The sequence below is a fragment of the Amphiura filiformis genome, chromosome 17 (genome assembly GCF_039555335.1).
Source record: "Amphiura filiformis chromosome 17, Afil_fr2py, whole genome shotgun sequence".
NCBI lineage: Eukaryota > Metazoa > Echinodermata > Ophiuroidea > Amphilepidida > Amphiuridae > Amphiura > Amphiura filiformis.
Window position 1 is genome coordinate 14,362,434 of NC_092644.1, and position 22,799 is coordinate 14,385,232.

The following is a 22,799-nucleotide window of genomic DNA, read 5'->3' on the forward strand; positions in this document are numbered from 1 at the left end:
TCACAGGGAATCCTTCGTGGAGCTGTTTTCAACATATTTATTATCACACTCACGTGAAAATTCAATAGCAGCTAGAACGGCGATGTCGACTCCAGAGTCGAAAATTTGACTGCCAAAAGCAATCGCTGGCGGCGCATCGTATTGTGAACCCCGAGAATTAAACAAGACAATACAACGTGTAAACGAAATCACTAAAGGTCTAGATATCAATCTTGCGCGATGAATAGTTAACCTTTATCATTTGCAATATAGAAATGCGTAGTGGTAATAAAGTGTTGGTCCATTTTTCCTATGGCCTTATAATCATGTCGTATCTGTTTTGAGTGTTTTCGATGCTTACATGTTTATAGCTTTGCATTTTACATAGTTTATCATGTTTATTAATTACACTTATGACAAATATGTCACCTACCGTTTACTTCAGATTTGCTTGTTGTGGTTATATCTGGAAACGAAACGTAAGAACAACAAAGCAATAATAAGTGTTGGTATCCAAGATGTTTGGCCTTTGGATAGGTACAATTTCAAGGTGGGAAGACTACCTGGGTAAGAGTGACCCCACCCCTTTGGAGTCGAAACGAAACGAAATCGAGCCTCTAAACGTGGCATTGTAATACTTATATAGAGCAAGAATGGAGAAACCCACAACATTTATTGTAACATAATAGCCCTGGACCCAGTGCCGTGACTAGTACCCGCAGGAAGTAGTGCTCTGAAGCTCTGTAGTGTTCTGGTCGCGGCCTCGCTGGGCGCGCTTCGCGCGCCATCAGGTGCTTCGCAGCCTCGTAATCCAAGGAACTGCTATGACATAATACTGTTACACATACTTACCCTTTTCTTGCGATTTGGCTGTAGTGATTATATCTGGAACGAATAAACAAAGTCGATTAAAAAGTGTACAGTTCTTTTAATTGCAACATTGTATTCACAAAATGACAAGAGAGTTGTAGTTTAAGGACTGTTATTACATTTCGACTATCTAATATTGTATTTTGATACAGTTTAGCAGTCTGGTTCCTTGCTGCAATATGTGAGTAAGTAGCCACTGCCTCTCATTATTGCGACCCGGGTTCGATTCCTCGTAGTACCTAGTGAACATGATTGCTGATCCATGGATGTCCAAGTCGTATGGATCATTATGACACGCGATAAAAAAACCCTGAATTTTTGAAAATGTATTGTACGGTACATACCACCAGCGCAAATGACACCAGCATCTTTATAGTGCCCGCAACTGTGTACGCCCCATCCAGGATGAGGGCAATCGGCCAAACTTAATTCAGATCCCGCACATCCTACATCATCCATCCATATTAGTTCATCTCCTTGACCAAAGTAAGCACCTGCAAGAGCCATTGGAGCACCATGTGGAAGTCCCAGCTGGCGACATAATACCGTTGCCTCGTTGATATCCCAATGGTCATCACACACAGTACCCCAGACGCTACCCAGACGAATTTCAACTCGACCCTCATTAGAATTACTCCCACCGACCAGACGATATTGTGTTGGACCTGTAAAACCCCAATCAAAATGTTACTGTAAATAGTCCTAGCTTTAGGTTCTTGACTTGACTTAACTTGACTTAAATGCACAGGCCGGTGTGGCCCTTTGCTCTCTGCCGAGTAAGCCTCCTCCATTCAGTTCTGTCTGTTGCTTGCGTCTTTGCTTCATGTGGGGTCATTCCCAAGTCCATCTGAATTTGGTCCTTCCATCTGGTTGGTGGACGACCTGGTGGTCTTTTCTTGCTGAAGTCATTAATGTAGGCTTGGTAGGGAAGCCGATGTAGAGGCATCCTGAAGATGTGCCCAGCCCATTTTAAACGCCTCCGGCAGATAACATCATTGATGGAGCAAGTGATGTTGAGACTCTGTCTGATGGAATTGTTGCGTATTTTGTCAAGTAGGGAAACCCCAAGCATTGCCCTTAGGCATCGCATTTCAAAAACATCCAGTCTGTGACGATCGGATTCACGTAACGCCCAGGATTCTGACCCATAGGTGGCAATAGGGAGGATGAGCGACTGATAGATCCTTACTTTCAGCGATCTGGTGATGTCATGGTTAGACCAGATGGTATTTTTCAATCTACCAAATGCCCAGGCTGCCAACTTTGTGCGACGTTTAATATCCTCTTCTACTGAGGGCACACTGCTACCCAGAAAGACACAGTTATTTACTTTGTCAATGGGCATTTGGTTCAGCATGATATCTCTTGGATCGTCAGACATGATCTTGCATTTTGTTGGGTTATTTTTCATTCCCCAGCTGCTGCATGCTTTTTTCAGTTCATTAGTGGAGATTTGCAGGTTCTCATAGTCCATGTCCATGAGTGTGGTGTCATCTGCATATCGGATGTTGTTGATGCACATGTCACCCATCTGCACACCTGAGCCTAGATTTTGGATGTCCTTCATGACAAACTCCAGATATAGGTTGAAGAGGCATGGTGAGAGAAGCGTCCCTGTCTAACACCAACTAGTACTTCAAACCAATCGGTGATCTTTCCATTTACCACGACTGAGCATTTGGTTTGCTCATACATTTTTGCAATGAGGTTCACCAATTTGGTGTCTGCTCCTACTGATCGCAGACATTTCCAAAGGGCCTCCCTCCATATGGTGTCAAATGCTGCTTTGAAGTCTACAAAGTTCCAGTGTATTGGAATGCGTCTTTCTTTAGCCTTTTCATAGATTTGGCGTACTGTAAATACCGCATCTGAGGTGCCTCTGGAACTCCTGAACCCACACTGTTCCTCTCTCAGATGGTTATCTACAGTCTGTTGTATTCGGTTCAGAACCATCCTACAGAATACTTTTCCTGTGATTGACAAGAGGGTAATAGCTCTGTAGTTGGCTGGGTCCAGTTTGTCGCCCTTTTTGTATACAGGGGTTATTAGACCTTTACTCCAGTCTTCAGGGATTTTTCCTTCAACCCAGGCAGTGTTGATGATCTTCAACAACATTTGCTTCATCATGGGTCCTCCTGCTTTCAACACTTCTGCTGAGATCTTATCCCAACCACACGCTTTGTTGTTTTTCAGCTTCTTAATGGCCTCTTCAACTTCATCTATTGAAAAGGGCAAACTTGCTGTAGCAGTAATTGGTAAATTATGCTTTACAAATCCACTTGATTACTCACCTTTTTGGTTTTTTTTAGACGTTTCATCTTCCTACGGAAGACTTCATCAGTAATGTGATGAACCAGCAACACTCCATCGCGGTTGATAACGTTGGCCCCCCGTTTTCTGATCCACATTGCTTCTCTAATCCATCTGGTTTGCTTACACGAGTCTTTGTCGATTACTTTGGCTCCATCCCAATCAATGACATGGTTCATCACATTACTGATGAAGTCTTCCGTAGGAAGATGAAACGTCTAAAAAAAAACCGTGAGTAATCAAGTGGATTTGTAAAGCATAATTTACCAATTATTGATATCTAACAATCCTGATGAACTTATTCAAAGAGTTAAGAAGTCGTTATGGTCAAGAGACAGTGAAAAATGTACGTGATTTGGAGAGTTTTGAGAAGAAAATTGCACGCCATCGCAACCATTTAACCTTCACACATCGCTGTAAAGATAGCGGGATCACTCCCAAGAGTTTGAAATTACGTTGCCCGATCAACACCATCAAGGCACGGAATATAATACAGAAAGCACAAAACGAACTGGTAAGAGAACGCATTCGCGTCGTTAGCAACAGAATAGCTGATATAAACAAAACAAGTCAAAAATTACACGGACAAGTTCTAGAAACACTCAAAAGTAAAAACGATGGCCACGAGCAAGCCGATGTGCGCCGCCATCTTGAATTTAATTTGGAAAACAAACGCAAAACGGAACATGAAAAGTCAAAGGAAAGACAAATTAAGAAGTTAAACAGCCTCAAAGACAAAAATGAAGATCTAGCGAAGAAAAGAAATGCCGTACCGGATATTGACTTGTCGGGAACACAGCTGAAAAAATGGGTTGTAAACAACACAGAAAGGAAGCTTACGGACTCGCAGAATTCACTGCTGGCAAAAGGTTTAAATTTCGCGGTGTCGGTGGACAGGATTCCCAACGAGGATTTCATTGTCGCGGCCGAGAAAGTGAGCTGGAAATTACCACCCGGAGAAGCACAAAACCTACGTGCGGAAGTCGCAGGAGTTTTAAAATCAGCGAAAATCCCAAAATCGAACATTACCAAAGAGGAAAGAGTAGCACTCAAACAGTTGAAAAAGGACAAGTCAATCATAATAATGGGTGCAGACAAGGGTAGAAGCACGGTGGTTACATCTACCGACGGTTATGAAGAAAAGGTAAACAACTTGCTTAGTGATGAAAAAACTTACGAGAAACTTAAAAGAGACCCCACTTCAAAGTACAAGCGGAAGTTGTTGGGTACCTTACAGAGACTGAAGAAAGAAAACAAGATTGACAATAACCAATATAAGTTGCTCTACCCCACTGCTGAAAATACGCCACGTATATACTGCACAACAAAGATTCACAAAGAGGGATACCCGGTCAGACCAATTGTGGATTACACTGGATCCATCGCGTATCAGACATCTAAAGCGTTAGCGGAGATTCTGTCCCCCATGGTAGGAAAGACAGCCCATCATGTCACGAACTCGCGGGAATTAGCGGAAGAACTAGCTACCGTCAGAATTGACGACGAGGACATTTTTAATTCACATGATGTCGTGTCACTGTTCACGAATACACCTATCAATAAAACGCTGGAGATAGTGAGAGATTATCTGGACAAGGACACCACGCTGAAACAAAGAACATTACTTAACACCGAGGACATTATTGAATTACTTGAATTTGTCTTGACGACGACATATTTTTCCTTCTGGTGAGAAATTTACATGCAGAAATTTGGAGCGGCCATGGGAAGCCCAGTGAGCGCGATTATCGCGAACATTTTCATGGAATGGCTGGAACAAAAAGCCATAGCCAATGCACCCATCGCTTGTCGTCCGAAATTATGGAAAGATATGTCGACGATATCCTCGAGATTATACCAAAGGGCACTACGCAAGAACTGACAGATCACCTCAACAAAGCGGATCCAACCAACAACATTAAATTCACGCACGAGGAAGAAGCAGAAGGAAAAATACCTTTCCTCGATACGCTGATCAATCGGAAAGAAGACGGTTCGGTAAAGACAACAGTGTACAGAAAGAAAACGCACACCGACCAGTATTTACACAGCCGTGACGTTAGTCACGGCTGTGTCTTTTTTTCTTACAGGTTCTTTCTTCTTTCTTTCTTTCTTTCTTTCTTCTGCCGACCACTACATTTGCTCTAGCACTTACATGCTTGTACCGATTTTGACCTAACTTGGTCACAACCATCATTGACCATGCCCTATATGTCATATGAAACTGGTGGGGTCAAAGGTCAAGCAGGGGTCATAGGGGTCAAAAACGTGATTTCAACTCAAAATGTTTCTTCTCTCACAGATTACGTAGGAGAGTGACACCACTTGCACACATGCATTGTTATTATCCAGTGTCTGATTTGGGGTCAAAGGTCAATAAGGGGTCACTTCCGGTATAAAACGAAAAACCTTCAAAAAATTTTATTTGCTAAGAAAAACATAGGACAGTAACGGTATATTTACAAATAAATTGTAGTTACTCTGACCAATAAATTGTAGTTACTCTGACCAATATTTGAACTTTAGGTCACACCACCCTCTTCACCAGAAACTAGGCGTTGTTCGTACCCTTCTCGATAGAAAGAACAAAATTGTCACTGAAGAGCAAGACAAGGTAGAGGAGGAAACTCACATTAAGGGGGCTCTCCAAAAATGCGGATACCCAGATTGGACCATTGAAAAAGTGAAACACCAGATGGCTACGCCTAAGCCCAAGAAAGACAGATCTAAGAAAGACGATTCCGCTAAATCAAAAGGTCTTGTTGTCATTCCCTATGTGGAGGGAGTCTCAGAGCGTGTCTCGAGAGTGTTCAAATCTTATAACATCTCCACCGCGATGAAGCCCCATTGTACGTTGCGCAACCTCCTTGTCCACCCAAAGGACAAACGGGATCCCCATCATTCTACGGACGTCGTCTATTCAATACCATGTAAGAACTGTGATTTGGCATATATCGGGGAGACAGGAAGGAAATTCGGCAAACGTTTGGAGGAGCACAAAACTGAGGCTGAGAAAATTGGTGATAATATAAAAACCAGAGCCACCAGAAAAGCATCCCAATCAGTTGTTCACAAATCGGCTATCACCGATCATGTAGTAGAAAACAATCATGTCATCGATTGGGAGGAGGCTAGGATCGTCGGCAAAGAGAGTAATAGATATAAGAGATGGATTAAGGAGGCGATCACCATCAGAAAGCGGGGCAATACCATGAACAGAGACGAGGGGCAATACAACTTGAGTCACGTCTTTGACGATCTGATAAGTGAAAATCAACTGGCAACTCCGTTGCCAAGCAGCAGAAATCATCAGCTGTACACAGATCGTCATTGCAACAATAGCATCGATAAAGAAAACTGTCAGTTTTCGAAACGTCTGCAAGTAAGTGGAAATCTTTGGACTAGTTGTAAGAAATTACAAATACCAGTTTATCATGAACAGTCCTGATGAATATCTTCAAGAATAGTTACTCTGTGCATATGTGGTATTTTTTTATTTAGGGTCAAAGGTCATTAAGGGGCTACTTCCGGTATAAAACGAAATTCCTTTAAAATGCTTCTTCTCCCACAAATTACGTATGACAGTGACGCTACTTGCACACATGCATTGTTATTACCCAGTGTCTATGGGGTCCTCACAAATTTGGAATCAAAGGTCATTAAGAGGTCACTTCCGGTATAAAACGAAAAACCTTCAAAATTTGTTATTTGCTAAGAAAAACATAGGAGAGTGATGGTATATTCACACGTGAATTGTGTTTACTTATTGTACTTGTGGTATTTTTTCATTTGGGGTCAAAGGTCATTAAGGGGTCACTTCCGGTCTGAGACGAAAAACCTTCAAAATGCCCTTTCTGCCACAAATAACATAGCAAAGTGGTGCCACGTGCACCCATGCATTGACATTAGCCAATGTCTATGGGCGTTTTCATATATTCTGGGGTCAAAGGTCATTAAGGGGTCACCACAACACAGCTGTGTTCGTGGTCTTAGACCACAGCTAAGTCTAGTTAAACTTTGCTTCGCAACATCCCTTACACCAAAAATTGGGTGTAGTCAGAACATTGCTTGATCGGAAAGACGCGATTGTAACGGAAGAGGAGGATAAACAACAGGAGGAGGAACACATCAAACATGCGCTTAAACAATGTGGATATCCTAACTGGACGATTGACAAAGTAAAACATCAGATCAGAGATAAAACCAAAGCGAAGAAGAAAGTAAAGGACAAGAACACAGAAAGAAGTAAGGGCATGGTAGTGATACCATATGTCCAAGGTGTATCCGAAAGACTGCAACGTGTGTTTAAAAAGCATAACATCCAGACAGCGATGAGACCACACAATACGCTGAAACAGAACCTTGTACACCCCAAAGACAAAATAGAAGCCACCAAAACTTGCGATTGTGTTTACGAAATACCATGCAAAAGTTGCAAGAAGTCGTACATTGGGGAAACCGGCAGACCTTTCGGGGTAAGACTGAAAGAACACTTAAAAGAATCGGAAAAGATAACAGAGAGGAAATTCACACGCGCTGTTCGAAAGGAGTCGGTCGATGAAATTAACAAGTCCGCCATCACAGACCATGTTTCGCAACAAAACCATGTCATTGATTGGGATGGAGCCAAAGTAATCGACAAAGACTCGTGTAAGCAAACCAGATGGATTAGAGAAGCAATGTGGATCAGAAAACGGGAGGCCAACGTTATCAACCGCGATGAAGGGACATACTCACTCAATCATGTATATGACCAGCTATTACAAAGAACTACACCCTCTGGAGATGAGAGTAGGAGTGTTGCTGGTTCATCACATTACGATGAAGTCTTCCGTAGGAAGATGAAACGTCTAAAAAAAACCGTGAGTAATCAAGTGGATTTGTAAAGCATAATTTACCAATTATTGATATCTAACAATCCTGATGAACTTATTCAAAAAGTTGCTGTAGCAGTGTTGACAGGCTCCGGGATGGAGTTAAGTATATTACAGTCCCTGGGGAATTCTGTATTCAGATGTTTACTGAAGTATTCCTACCAGCATTTCATTACTTCCTCTGGGGCTGTTTTCAGTGAACCATGTTTGTCTTTGGCTGCAGTATGAACTTTGGTTTTATCACCTGCTAGCTTTGTGACTTTCTTGAAGAGATCATGGCTTATGTTCTTTGCATGGGATTCTTCCATTTCTTGAACGTCTTTTTCAAGAAGTTTTCTTTTCCACTGCTTCACTTGATATTTGACCCCTTTGTTCAGCTTCCGATAGAACTTCTTGTTTGGAGCTGGCGGGTTGTTTAACATCAAGACTCTAGCTTTCCTTCTCAAGTGGCACATTTTCCTGACTTCTTCAGGCAATCCCTTCACTTGGCGAGCCCTCCTAATACCAACTGATTCTTCAGTAATTCTGTTTGTGGTGTCTCTGAACTTAGCCCACAGGTCTTCTACATCAGTATCCTCCAGTTGAAGCAGGGGTTCAAAAGTACCACCAATCTTGGCTCTGAACTCTTCTGCAATCAGGGGGTTGGTAAATCTACTGACGTCATAGCTTTTTGGAGTTGTTTTCAGGCGTTTGGTTCTGACTGGTGCTGACACCACTTTAGCGATCACTAGATTGTGATCTGAGCCCACATCAGCTGAGCAGTATGATCGGTAATTCTGAACGCTACTTAGGTTCTCCTGTTGAGTTATGACGAAGTCAATCATATTTTTGTATTTCCCACAAGGTGAAGTCCATGTTACCTTTCTACAGGCTTTATGCTGGAAGTGGGTGTTACAGACTGTCAACTTGTGGAGCATGCAGAATTCCAACAGTTTCTCCCCTCTGCTGTTGATCTTACCAATACCATACTTGCCCATTGCGGGGGTCCAAGCTTTACTGGCAAAGCCTATTTTGGCGTTGAAATCCCCCATCAAGATAAGTTTCTCCTTCTTATTGACTTTCTGAAGGTGATGTTGTAGCCCATCATAAAATTCATCACTCTCGCAGTGGTGGGGGCGTAAACATTAATGATGTTGAGTATTAGTTCCTTCATTTTGAACTTTGCTGTTAGGATTCTAGAAGAGACAGATTCATAGCTGACAAGGCATTCAAGAAGTGGCTGTGATATTAGAAGCCCAACACCTTCTCTTCCTATGCCATCTTTCCTACCTGCTAGAAGGATGGTGTATTCATCTTTGTTGATGAGTGTCTCGGATTCTGTCAGGTGTGTTTCGCAAAGGCCAAGGATGTCAAGACCAAATCTTATAACCTCATCCAGGAGGATTTCCCAATGACCTTCCGTCCAGGTTCCAGGTTCCAACATTAATACCACTGGAGCTCCTTTTCTTTGTAGATTCCTCTACAGCAGTCTTTGTTAGAGTTGGCCGTTTTGTCACTTTTGGCTTATTTGTCACAGTGCAGCTCCCTGTATTTAAGGCCTGCTTGACTGTGGCTTTGGTCACATTTTGGCATTTTGTCGACTTCCGGCTACTTACGCTGATCCTGGTTGTCTTCCTTGTTTCTTCCTCTGGCTGTACCTGTGGAGATGGCAACCAAACATCCGGCGGATTCTTAGCACCCCTGCCACTCTGTTGCCGCTTTAGGTTCAATACCACTAATTGTCTATTACACAGTTTTCAGTGGGAAAATGACTGATTTGGGACGGAATTTTCTCATATTCAGAAATCTCAAGAGGTAAACGCCAACAATACCGAAACTCAATTACCTACAATTAGGTAGGGTGCATATTTACAAAAAAACCGATGCCGTGCGGATGAATTTTGATAATATTTAGACTTGTAATTGTTTAATTTTTAATTGATCATAAAGTTTTTGAGTGTTGAGGTTGTTTGGAGCAATTTTGAGCAGCGTTTTTACAAATTTACAAAATACCAAGCGATATTCATTGTCATATTGTAGCTCATGATACCTTTTTACAAAATGCGCATAATTTCTCTCTATTTTTGCCAGGGTAAACGAAGCTGAGCCTCTGATTTTCTAAACACGGGCACACACGTAACTCAACAACAAAAGGTTCGATTTACATGCAATATGTCATATGATGAACTGATCAACATGTTCAATACATACAAAACCGTGAAGAGCTTTTCTACGCAAAATAATGTTTATATTACGCGGTGGAATATTGTTACTTGGTCAGTTTCTCTATTACTTTAAGTATTTCAAAGCGGCATCCTCACTGTTCCGAGTGACTCTCGCTTCCCGGGTTGTATCATAATGGGGATGTTACCCTTGACCACACCGCCATCACGGTGTCGTGGATCTCAATCAAGTTGTCCTTCTCCATTTAATACCGGTATTTAATATTGTTACTCAGTTTCCTGTATAATAGTGTTTACTATAAGTATTTAAAAGCCGCATTTTCACTGATCTCCTCTACTGTTATAGTGGCTTCCCGGGTTGTATCGTAATGTGCACGTGATTCCCGGCGACATGACCGCACGTTTTCATGACTCTGACCAGCCCCGGAGAATAGATGTTGGTCATTGGGAATGTCGTCCATTATTGAGCTGGATAGCTCAGATGGTAGAGCACTGATCATGCAAGCAAAATTTTCTTTGCTCCCCTTTGCATTTAATATTGCTACCTGGTCAGTTTCTATGTATTATTATTGCATACATATTCTTTCATGGCATTACTTCATACATACCGTTAGTACAAATGACACCAGCATCCATGTAGTGTGTACAATATGAATTACTTCCCCAGTCAATATGGCTGCATTGGTCCAAACTTGTTTCAGATCCATAGCACCCTACATTATCAGTCCATATATCTCCCGATCCTAGTCCGAAAAATGCACCCTTTAGAGCTACTGGAAAACTGTACGGAAGTCCAAGTTGGCGGCATACTACCTTTGCATCTGCTGCATCCCAAGAGATATCACAAACTGTTCCCCATCTGCTACCTAGAAGTACCTCAACTCGACCCTCAGTAGAATTTATGCCACCGACAAGGCGATATTGAGGCTCTAAAAACACACGTCAACATTGCAATCGTTACTATAGAGTACACGCAATCGTTCATAGGACAGTGGGTGTTGAGTTTGTTTGGGGCCATTTTGAGCAGCGTTTTGACAACTTTACCAATTACGGTGTCTTACGGTGTCGTGTCGTGGATCAAACCATTGTCTGAGCAAAGCTTTTGGTAATTGGCGATTTGACAACTTTACCAATTATGGTCTCTTACGGTGTCGTGGATCTAACCAGTGTCTGAGCAAAGCTTTTGGTAATTGGCAATGTCGTCCATCATAGGAATGTAAAGCTCAGATGGAGGATTACGGTCAAGCAGGTCAACAGTTTGAGTCAAGTTAGAATTTTACTCGCAATTGTTCAATTTTTAATTGATTATAGGAGAGTGGGTATTGAGTTTGTTTGGGGCCATTTTGAGCAGCGTTTTCACAACTTTACCAAATACGGTATATCATGCGCGGTGTCGTGGATCTGACCAGTGTCTGAGCAAAGCTATTGGTAATTGGTGATTGTCGTCCATCATAGGGATAGATAGCTTAGATGGAGGATTACGGTCAGGCAGGTCACCAGTTCGAATCCCGCTTCAGTCAAGTTGTCGTTGTACCCTTCTCCATTCAATATTGTTACCTGGTCAGCTTCTATGTATAATATTGTTTACTATAAGTATTTAAAAGCCGCATTTTCACTGATCTCCTCTACTGTTATAGTGGCTTCCCGGGTTGTATTGTAATGTGGAAGTGATTCCCGGCGACATGACCGCACGTTTTCAAGACACTGACCAGCCCCGTAGAATAGATGTTAGTCATTGGGAATGTCGTCCATTATTGAGCTGGATAGCTCAGATGGTAGAGCACTGATCATGCAAGCAAAATTGTCTTTGCTCCCCTTTGCATTTAATATTGTTACCTGGTCAGTTTCTCTGTATTATTATTGCATACATATTCTTTCGTGACATTACTTCATACATACCGTTAGTACAAATGACACCAGCATCCATGTAGTGTGTACAATATGAATTACTTCCCCAGTCACTATGGCTGCATTGGTCCAAACTTGTTTCAGATCCATAGCATCCTACATTATCAGTCCATATATCTCTCGATCCTAGTCCGAAAAATGCACCCTTTAGAGCTACTGGAAAACTGTACGGAAGTCCAAGTTGGCGGCATACTACCTTTGCATCTGCTGCATCCCAAGAGTTATCGCACACTGTCCCCCATCTGCTACCTAGAAGTACCTCAACTCGACCCTCAGTAGAATCTATGCCACCGACAAGGCGATATTGAGGCTCTAAAAAACACACGTCAACGTTACAATCGTTACTATAGAGTACACACAATCGTTCATAGGAGAGTGGGTGTTGAGTTTGTTTGGGGCCATTTTGAGCAGCGTTTTCACAACTTACCAATTACGATGTCTTACGGTGTCGTGCATCAAACCAGTGTCTGAGCAAAGCTTTTGGTAATTGGCAATGTCATCCATCATAGGAATGTAAAGCTCAGATGGAGGATTACTGTCAGGCAGGTCACCAGTTCAAATCCCTCTTCAGTCAAGTTGTCTTTGTACCCTTCTCCATTCAATATTGTTACCTGGTCAGAGTCTTTGTATAATATTGTTTATTATAAGAATTTAAAAGCCGTATTTTCACTGATCTTCTCTTCTGTTATAGTGGCTTCCCTGATTGTATTGTAATGTGGAAGTGATTATCGGCGACATGACAGCATGTTTACATGACTCTGACCAGCCCCCGAGAACAGATGTTGGTCATTTGGGAATGTCGTCCATTATTGAGCTGGATAGCTAAGATGGCAGAGCTTTGGTCACTCGAGTAAAATTATCTTTGCTCAACTTCGTCATTTAAAATTGTTAGCTGGTCAGTTTCTGTGTATTATATATATTATTGTATTATATATGAAGAGCTTATTTCCAAACCGTGTTTTAAGCCCACAAACACATGTTGCTGATTTACCTGTGCGATATTGCTATGTGTTGTGATGCTATAGGTATTATATTTTCAGTTGGATGCACCATTAAGCAAGCAGTGGATGGACGGACAGTACCAATACTGTGTGAGGCCTTTGTTTCCCAAGTGAGATAAGTAGTCTGCATATTGTTAACCACCATTGCTAAATAATGGCTTGTTGATGGTACAACTCATTGTTGCTAATGTCAAACATGTCAAACTATACATTGTGATTGTAAATGAGAAACGTGTGGTTGTGGACTTAACACGGTTTGAAAATAAGCTCTTCATATATTATGATGCAGACATCTATTCTTTCATGACATTACTCATACCATGGAAGAAAGAGATAAATTTTTCTTCCATGCTCATACATACCCTCAGTGCAAATGACGCCAGCATCCATGTAGTGTGTACAATATAAATTACTTCCCCAGTCACTATGGCTGCATTGGTTCAAACTTGTTTCAGATCCATAGCACCCTACATTGTCAGTCCAAATGTCTCCCGATCCTTCTCCGAAAAAGGCGGCTTTTAGAGCTACCGCAGAACTGTATGGAAGTCCAAGTTGGCGACATACTACCTTTGCATCTGCTGTATCCCAAGAGTTATCACAAACTGTCCCCCATCTACTACCTAGAAGCAGTTCAACTCGACCCTCAGTAGAATCTATGCCACCAACAAGGCGATATTGAGGCTCTAGAAATACACCAACGTTGCAACCGTTACTATAGTGTACACGCAATTGTTATTCAATTTTTAATTTATCATAAATGAAGGGGGTTTTAAGGTTGTTTGATGCCATTTTGAGCCGCATTTTTCACGACTATGCCAAATATCAGGCAATTATATTATATACCACATTACAGCCCGTGATACCTAGTACTTAAAGTATTCACAAATGTGTATAACTGGTATGAGCTAACCCTCTGATTGGTTAAACACGGGAACAATCGTAACTCAATAACATAAGGTTCGATTTACTTGCAAATTGGGATTATGATGATCTGATCAATACCTACAAAACCGCGATATGGTTTGCAATTATGCAAAATTCTGCTCCGGTTGCCATGACAACCAATCCAAAAGTCCGGATTCATGGTTATGTGCGTCTTGTTACCATGTACGTCCCATCCCTCTTATTAACGAGCTTTCGATTTCCAAACGCCGTGATCGTACGCACGTCTGTCTATCCAAAATCACTCTCCTGTATCGAAGCGAGATTTTGCACGTACGAAATGAACGTGGAGACAACGTTGAAATTTGATTTAAATGTGATAATATGGTAAAGACAGTCAAGGATAATTAACATACGAAGGAAAGTCCAACTATTAATATGATCCTTTTTATTTGTAAGAAACACAATGGTCCTTTTTGTTTGTAAGAAATCATTATAATAAAGCAACACACTGATGTAAAAATTTGACTTCATTCATATGCACAGTACAGATTGTCCATTGAAATATGTGTGAGATGGATGTAGTTGTCCTTAATCTACCAAACTATTTGTTGTTTGGCAACCATAATATTTGGAAAGCACTGAAATAAACATCTAAAAAAAAGTAACTGACCCCCTTAAATAATGACCAGTATTCAAAAACGGGTGATTATATTACAAATCTGTAAAATGCTTTGGAAGCAGAATTTATTTCTGCACATTTTGACACCTCATTTGTAGCAATTGACTATATTGACGTCACAGCGTACATTTAAATCAATGTAGCCAAAGATCTGAAACTTGCAGTAAATTCTATTGATTTTGCATTCAGTGTAATGGAAGGAAAGCTGTGTAATGATATTGGAGTGTTTTTGTATTGTAAAAATTTGTATGTAAGTGCAACTTTCAAATCTGGACCTCACTGCATTAAATTGACCGGTGTTTTATCGTTTTCTGGGCTATCGTATCAATTAATGAGGTGTCAAAATGCGCAGAAATAAATTCTGCTGCCAACGCATTTGTCAGATTTGCAATACAATACCCCTTTTTGAATAATGGCCATTGTTTAAAGTTACTTTTTTTGAGATGTTTACAATTAATTTTAAGCAGCATCCCAGCAAACACACAACGTTTTATAGAAAAGGTTAAAATATCTGGTTATATAAAGGGTATAAAATTGTTTAGATAAAATGTGAAAACGTGATGAAAAACATTCCAACAGAATGTTATTTAACTGTTGACAAAATATTTGTAAAAATGTGCGCCCAAAATATTTTACAATATGTTTTAAAAACGTATCCATGACCTTTATATAACCCGAAATTTAAATGTTATTAAAACGTTTGAATAAAGGTTTTAAGAACATTTTGCTGGGATGCTGTATTGAAATAGAATAAGACCCGGTGACCACTAAATTTCAAGCGCTTCGCCCTCTAGTGACCAGATCAGATGTTAGTCTTTGTTCCAGCACAATCCAGCTTGGAACTGAGACTAGCAATATGTACGCACGTTTTGAATGCCACGAACGCACGGTCCACGCTGCACGTATGGGACATCGCAATCTCTCTAATGACTAAATTGATTTTGGCTGAGGTAGGCTAACTATTTCGGACAATAATGATTATAGTTTATTCTTAAAACAAATTTGGTCTAGTGGGTGGGTTTTAGGTGTGGGGTGTGTTGGGGTGTGTGGGGTGTGTTTGTGTACGGTAGAGAGAATGTGATACTGTAAGCGCCCGGCCCCGCAAGCATTCGTTCACAGTTTCATTTTGTCTGACTGCAATAATATTGATAATAATCAGCCTACCGAGTGGTACTGCGATATGAATTATGCAAGTATGAATCCCATGATAGATAATTTTGGAAATCCCTTATTTACAATGAAATCTTCAAGCAGGTCTATATTTGAATTTTGGGAATCGCGAGATATTAGAATGTATGATAATTTTAATTATGATATTAAAATATCATATGGAAAAGTGTTAGTTTGTTCCTGGAATGAACCTACCTAAACTGTTTTAAATAATTATTATGTTTTGATGAATCCAAGTGTGTGAAAATATTGGATCCAAAACATAAATAATGATAAAATTGGATGCTTTACGCCTAATATTAATTGGTCTCGTTATGAATTTTAAAATATTGGGCTCGACCTTGTCTAGCCCAATACCGGTATTCCTTTAGCCCTACCAATAAGTATATGGGCTCAATCGATACAATTTTATCTCAAACACGGAAACCCTTTTAATCGCATGTTCATATTGCATACATATTTATTCAGTACATACCGTCAGTGCAAATGACACCAGCATCCATGTAGTGTACACAAAAATTCATTCCCCACTCACTATGGCTGCATCTGTCCAAACTCATTTCCGTTCCTGCACACCTTACATCATCCAACCATATTGTTCCGGATCCTTCTCCAAAGTATGCATTCTTAAGGGCTACTGGAGATCCGTATGGAAGTCCAAGCTGCCGACATAATACCATTGCTTCAATTGCAGTCCAATACGTACCACACAGTGTACCCCACACGCTGTCATATAACACCTCAATTCGACCCTCGGTAGAATTGCTGCCATCAACAAGGCGAAATTCAACTGGCTCTGAAGTTTAGAGATCACATCACATGTTCATAAATTAATTAATAAAATATATTCATAAATGCATGTTTCCAAACTTGTCCAACTTTTGAGGGGCCTCTGACTTCCCCTTTAATGTTAATGCCCCCCCCCCCACGTAAATCAATTTCAGCCTTTATATCTGTACATAGCCAGGGGGCTCGCTCACATTATGACGTCATCTTGGTAGCTCTTGGTATTCACTGGATAGAGGTGACCCGTCGCTATACATTGGCACATTAAATAACATGGCTAGGGGGTTGCACTTGCAACACCCCGTAGTTACTGGTTGAATTTACACGTAAGATACATGTACACTGCAAATCCCAAGTGTTCATATATTAACGCTTTAGGGTAACGGATAATAAACACTACCGCACCTGCATGAACACTCGTGTTAATATTTTAGCACTTAAAAAAAACATTTGAACGCTTTAAACGTGAAAATGTTCATTTATGTGTGTTAAAGTTGAACACAATTTAATAACATTTTTAATGTCTTAACACTTCTGTTATCATTTAAACAACAAAGCATTAATTGTGAACATGGTAAGTTTCAAATGTTTCAAATACATGTACTACTCTACTCGGTGAACAAAAATAAATGGGCCTATTCGGTGAATAAGAATTCCCAATTTCTTTTTTCTCGACCCAAGGGCGAAGAGCAAAATTGTACAATTGATTTGTTGGGAGTGGCCTTTCTTTTCCTTGTTCTTTTTTCCTCAATCCTGTTTCTTTCTTAAGGTTGGCTTAAGCATATTATGGACCCCGTAGATAGCTGGTACATGGTCGGGGTATTTTTACCGGACAGTACAGGCAAGTCTAGCCGACAATCTGAAGTTACCCTGATCGGAACCGACTGTAACGAGGTCTTTTATCATGGGTTATCTGCCCCGCCATTAACAGATGACTCACGGGGAGAGCGGAGTTGTTTTTTTAGTGTGTGGGTGGGTGTGTGTGTGTGTGTGTGGGGGGGGGGGGGGGTCCTGTGGGGAATTGAACCCGGACCTCTCTCAACAAAGGGAAAGACCTTAACCAGTGTGCTACGCTGCGCTCTGTCTCTCTCTCTCTCTCTCTCTCTCTCTCTCTCTCTCTCTCTCTCTCTCTCTCTCTCTCTCTCTCTCTCTCTCTCTCTCTCTCTCTCTCTCTCTCTCTCTCTCTCTCTCTCTCTGTCTTTTGCTTGAGCCTGGTCCCATCAGGACCCAAGTGTCTGTCCACCCGGACCGACTGGATAAACAAACAAACAATCCAAAAAACAAACAAACAAAATAAAATGAAAGCAAAAGGGCGTTCAAATGACACGCTTTGGCCTATAACAAATATGCATAAATTGGTTCTGTGGCACAAAAAAGACTACAAGCATATTCCTTGTTGATTCAAATTATTACACTATACCTTGTGCAGCAACTAACACTGTCACCAAGAGAACGGTTAAAACAAACATCTTTGCTCCCAATCTCGTAATACAACTCTGGGAAGTTGTATAAAATGTAGAATTATGTAAACTACAGCTCCTTCTGCTCCTATAAATTAACGTCAGGAAATTTACCACCACTATACAGTTGATTGCACTTGAACCTTTTACCACGATTAAACCTGTTTAACGGTTATTATACAAGTTAAATGAGAAAATAGCCAACTGCATGCCAAGTCATCGCACGCATCGTACGTTACTTCTGTTCTGTTTGTAACTTATGGTAGAATTAAGTTATGCTTCAATGATTTTTTGTTATGTATTCTATTACACTTCCGGTACTATTTATTTTTATTTTATATCATGCGGTAGCCGCTGTATTGCCGTCGGGCATACTTTCGCGCTCCGAAATCTGTCGTCGTAGTATTACTATATTGGAATAACTAATATCTTTAAAAAAAAGTACAAGAATTGGTAAGAAGGCGATAGCTTATCCCTCGCGATTCAATCATTATAATTTGGTCCCGGAGTCAGTCTTTTTTTGAAAAAATTTTGATGGGCCCCCCCCCCCCCCCTTGGACATAGCCAAACTTTGTTTCTAATATAGCATGCACCATGGCGCTCCCATTGTTTTTGTAGCAAATGTAGATCATTAAAAAAATATATAATGGAAATATGATCAGTTTAGGTTTACGTGTGTTGTTGAACCAAGGAGAGACAGGTAATGAAAAGATCACTCTATGTTTACGTACAGCTGAACCATCGAGAGGCAGGTAATGGAAAGATCATTTTATGTCCACGTATGTGGTACCAAGGAGAGGCAGGTAATAAAAAGATCACTTTATGTCTACGTGTTGTCAAACCACGGAGAGGCAGGTAGTGAAAAGATCACTTTATGTCTACGTATTGTTGAACCAAGAAGAGGCAGATAATGGAAAGATCACTTTATATCCATGTAGTGTTGAACTAAGTAGAAGTACAGGTTGTAACAAACAAATATATACAATTATAGAAAATAGTAAATTAGGACAGCATGTTACTTATTGAATGTATTGAGTTTTACTAGGTCGGCAAGGTAATTTCTGAAGCTACTACATAAGCTTAGTATCAATAACATCGGTGATCTACAAATGAAGATATGGCCAATTGTGTAAAGTAGTCCTAAAACAGCTTTTGCCACTTGCTTGTCTTTGTCTAGCAAAAGTGACTGAATTGAGTTGAATTATCTTAAGATGGGTAATTTTTAACAATGGGACATTTGACGTGGTATTTTAATTTCTAAATTTGAAATAAATATCATGTTATTTATTTACTGATGTAAATTAAGTGAAAGAACTGAAAACTTTTGCTTTTGCATTTTACGCGGTACAAACAGGGCAAAAAAATTGGACCAACTAGGACGATAATGTAAAATCGGGCATAACGTTTAAACATGAACTAGGAAAGAAACTATGTAAAGTTTTTTTCTGTTAGCCAAGATATTGCTAATTCTACTGCATATCACATTTACGCCATGACCTCCTTATTATTTTGTTTTCTGAAAAGCAAAAATGCAATTGCTAATCCCCGTGCTAATCATGAAAGTCATTTTTACGCGATGCAAGCTTAATATTCCCGAACATTTGGACGATTTAGTAAATTGAGCATAGTCTTTGAGCCCGAACTAGTCAAGCCGGCTAGCCAATATGTTACTACTTCTACTGCATATCACAATTATTTTGCCATGATCTCTTTTATTTTTTTCTAAATTAAAAATTGCAATGTATACAATTTATTGTTAGATAGGTAATTATAAAATATATTGTTTAATTTGTTTACGTATAGTTGAACCAAGTAGAGGCAGGTAATGCAAATATTTATAACTTTATTTCCACGTATTGCTGAACCAGGCGAGGCAGGTAACGGGAAAGTGACTTTATGTCCACGTGTTGTTGAACCAGGCGAGGCAGGCAGGTAATGGGAATGCATTCTACATTTTCACGTGTTTATAGAGGATAAAGTACGCGCGACTCTCCAATAATATGTATGTCATATATTGCCGCTTGCAACCATAGTACTAAATGGCGAACGCTACATATTGGAGTATGCTATCGTAGTACCTTAGTCAAAGGTCCATTTCTCAAAAACATGCTTAGTTTTGGAGTTCCACTGCAACATGCGTACACACTAAGTGCAACTTATTCCGCTTGCTTAACGCATATGACATAATATTCGCTTGCTGTGCATTTACTTCAGTCACCTCTAAATCCAAGATGGCGTCCAAAATGGTTGCAATAATAACATCCTACAATATCTTAATCATGACGTAATTGGTGTCATGACATACCTCTCGTTGGACATGGAGTGACCTTTCTATTACCTTCCCCTCCTTGGTTAAACAATACATGGGCATTCAGTGGTATTTCCATTTCCTGCGTCTTATTAGTTCAACAATACGTGGACGTAAAGTGACCTTTCCATTATCTGCCTCGCCTTGGTTCAACAATCCGTAGACATGAAGTGACCTTTCCATTACCTGTATCTCCTTGGTTCAACAATACGTGGACATAAAGTGACCTTTCTATTACCTTCCTCTCCTTGGTTTAACAATACATGCGCATAAAGTGACCTTTCCATTATCTGCCTCGTCTTGGTTCAACAATCCGTGGACATGAAGTGACCTTTCCATCATCTGCCTCTCCTTGGTTCAACAATACGTGGACATAAAGTGATCTTTCCATTACCTGCATCTCCCTGGTTCAATAATACGTGGACATAAAGTGATTTTTCCATTAGTTGCATCTCCCTGGTTCAACAATACTGATATTTCCATAGCCTGCCTCGGCTTGCTTGTCAATGCGAAAACATAAAGTGATCTTTTGTCAGCTTGAGAACTTTTTATTACAACAGTTCTCTAAATGCTTGACAATGCTGAATGACGTTGTTTTACGATGTTAATATTTTTCACCGTATTGACACGATAAATATAATTTGTATGTAGTTTGTGCGTAGTTTTCAGGGGTAGGATGAGATGTGTAGGTTCGGTGAGTATCGCCTCAGATAACGGGTCGGTGCATTTTTACAGGACATACAATAAGTGCAGCCGCCAATCGGGCGTTACACTCTTAAAACAAACTAATCAAAAATGATTAGAAACTAATCAAATTTGATTAGACTGCCGTATCGATAGGTGACTTACTAGAATCTAATCAAAATGATACGGAGAGTCTAATCAAATATTTGATGAGGGAACTAATCATTTTTTTACAAGTTATCTAATCAAAATGATTAGATAACTATTCAAATTTGATTTGATCCTTATCAAAATAATACGTAATATATCAAAAAATGTATATTTACTAGTTGCAGTTGATTAGAATCCATTCAATTTATTTGAATCTATTTGACTAGAATCTGGTTAAAATTCTAGTCATGTTAATTTGGGGAAATGCGTCATCTCTTGTCCGCTTCACGCTAAGAGAGGAACACTATACGACTCAACACTGTGGTGTTAAATAGCCATCGAGTGTATTTGATAGCATGGTGACACGTATTACAGAAATTATCTATAAAATTACGGTCTTAAAAGAGGATGGCAGAAAATTATAATGTATTTGCTTGAAAATATAAAATCTATGGTGTTAAATAGCGTTTGCCCTGTGTTCTTCACCCGTGGTTTTGTTTCCTATTATTTCAACTGAGATTCTAACGTACTTTTAAAACATAATGAACACAAAAATACAGATGCTAGATTAATATATCAATAAAAGTGGATTTCTTACTAGTGCCTATGTCCCCACCGTACTGTACAAATGTGAAATGGCGGCCGACCAAGACCCCGGATACAGCAGCGTGCGTACTTTTGACCAATGAAATCCCTCATTATCGTTGACGTCATTTTGATGAGTGTGTCGATTCAAAGTTTTCTGCGATGTTGATACTAAATCGCATCAAACGATGTGATTCGATTTAAAAATGATAAGGGATCTATTCAAATTGATGAGTTTCTATTTAAAAAAAAATGAATAGACTTTCTATTCAAAAAAATGAATAGGCTGTCATTAGAGTGTACCCTGATTGGGACTAACTGTAACGAAGTCTTTATTATAGCTCTTCTGTCTCTTCTTTTTTCAGATGAGCCACTGGTAGATCAGATTTTTATTTATCTTTCGTTCAAATGACATGTTGGTTTCTTTCAATGTGTTTTTTAATCGAACACCATAAAGAAGTACGTGATATGAAAATCGAAATTCTATTTTAAATACTGATCTGACAGTATTAGAACAAGTTCAGATTTATTTCGCATTACAAAGTGTTATAGCGCCGTACGTGTCAACTCTTCAACGGTTATATTAGATGATAGAGGGGGTAGTTAGTGAAATCCATATAGGTCAAGTGGAATCAATGCTACAACATGCTTTCCTTTCGACTACAGATCCTGGGTGAAAATTTCTATTAAAAATAGGTTTGTATTTCTTTTCCATAAAACGTATTAACAAGAAATGTCTTTAAAAAGACAACACCATGGATGAAATTCATGTTTCATAATTTTACATTGACAAGTACTTGGATTTTTTTAAATTTTTTGTGTGTAGCACATGCACAACTAACCGGGTTGGAAATGTTGTTACCACGAATACCACCAATGACATACTATAAGCTAAATTGAAAAATGTGTGTTAAATAGGTCTACATTTAATTTATACTTAATGTATACTTGTACAATTGAACAAGTTCATTTGGAATGTTTGATTCAA

At 39.8% G+C, this 22,799-nt stretch overlaps 1 protein-coding gene across 1 annotated transcript; it reads right to left on the reverse strand.

Moving 5' to 3' along the window:
* Positions 1 to 404: 404 nt before the first annotated feature.
* On the reverse strand, positions 405 to 18,093 carry LOC140138204 (scavenger receptor cysteine-rich domain superfamily protein-like). The gene is made up of 8 exons (XM_072160122.1): positions 18,045 to 18,093; positions 16,314 to 16,634; positions 13,467 to 13,787; positions 12,095 to 12,415; positions 10,804 to 11,124; positions 1,194 to 1,514; positions 832 to 864; positions 405 to 445 (listed from the first exon to the last, which is right to left on the reverse strand). Exons 1-8 carry the CDS (start codon positions 18,091 to 18,093, stop codon positions 405 to 407), a joined length of 1,728 nt encoding a protein of 575 aa, XP_072016223.1.
* Positions 18,094 to 22,799: the final 4,706 nt, after the last annotated feature.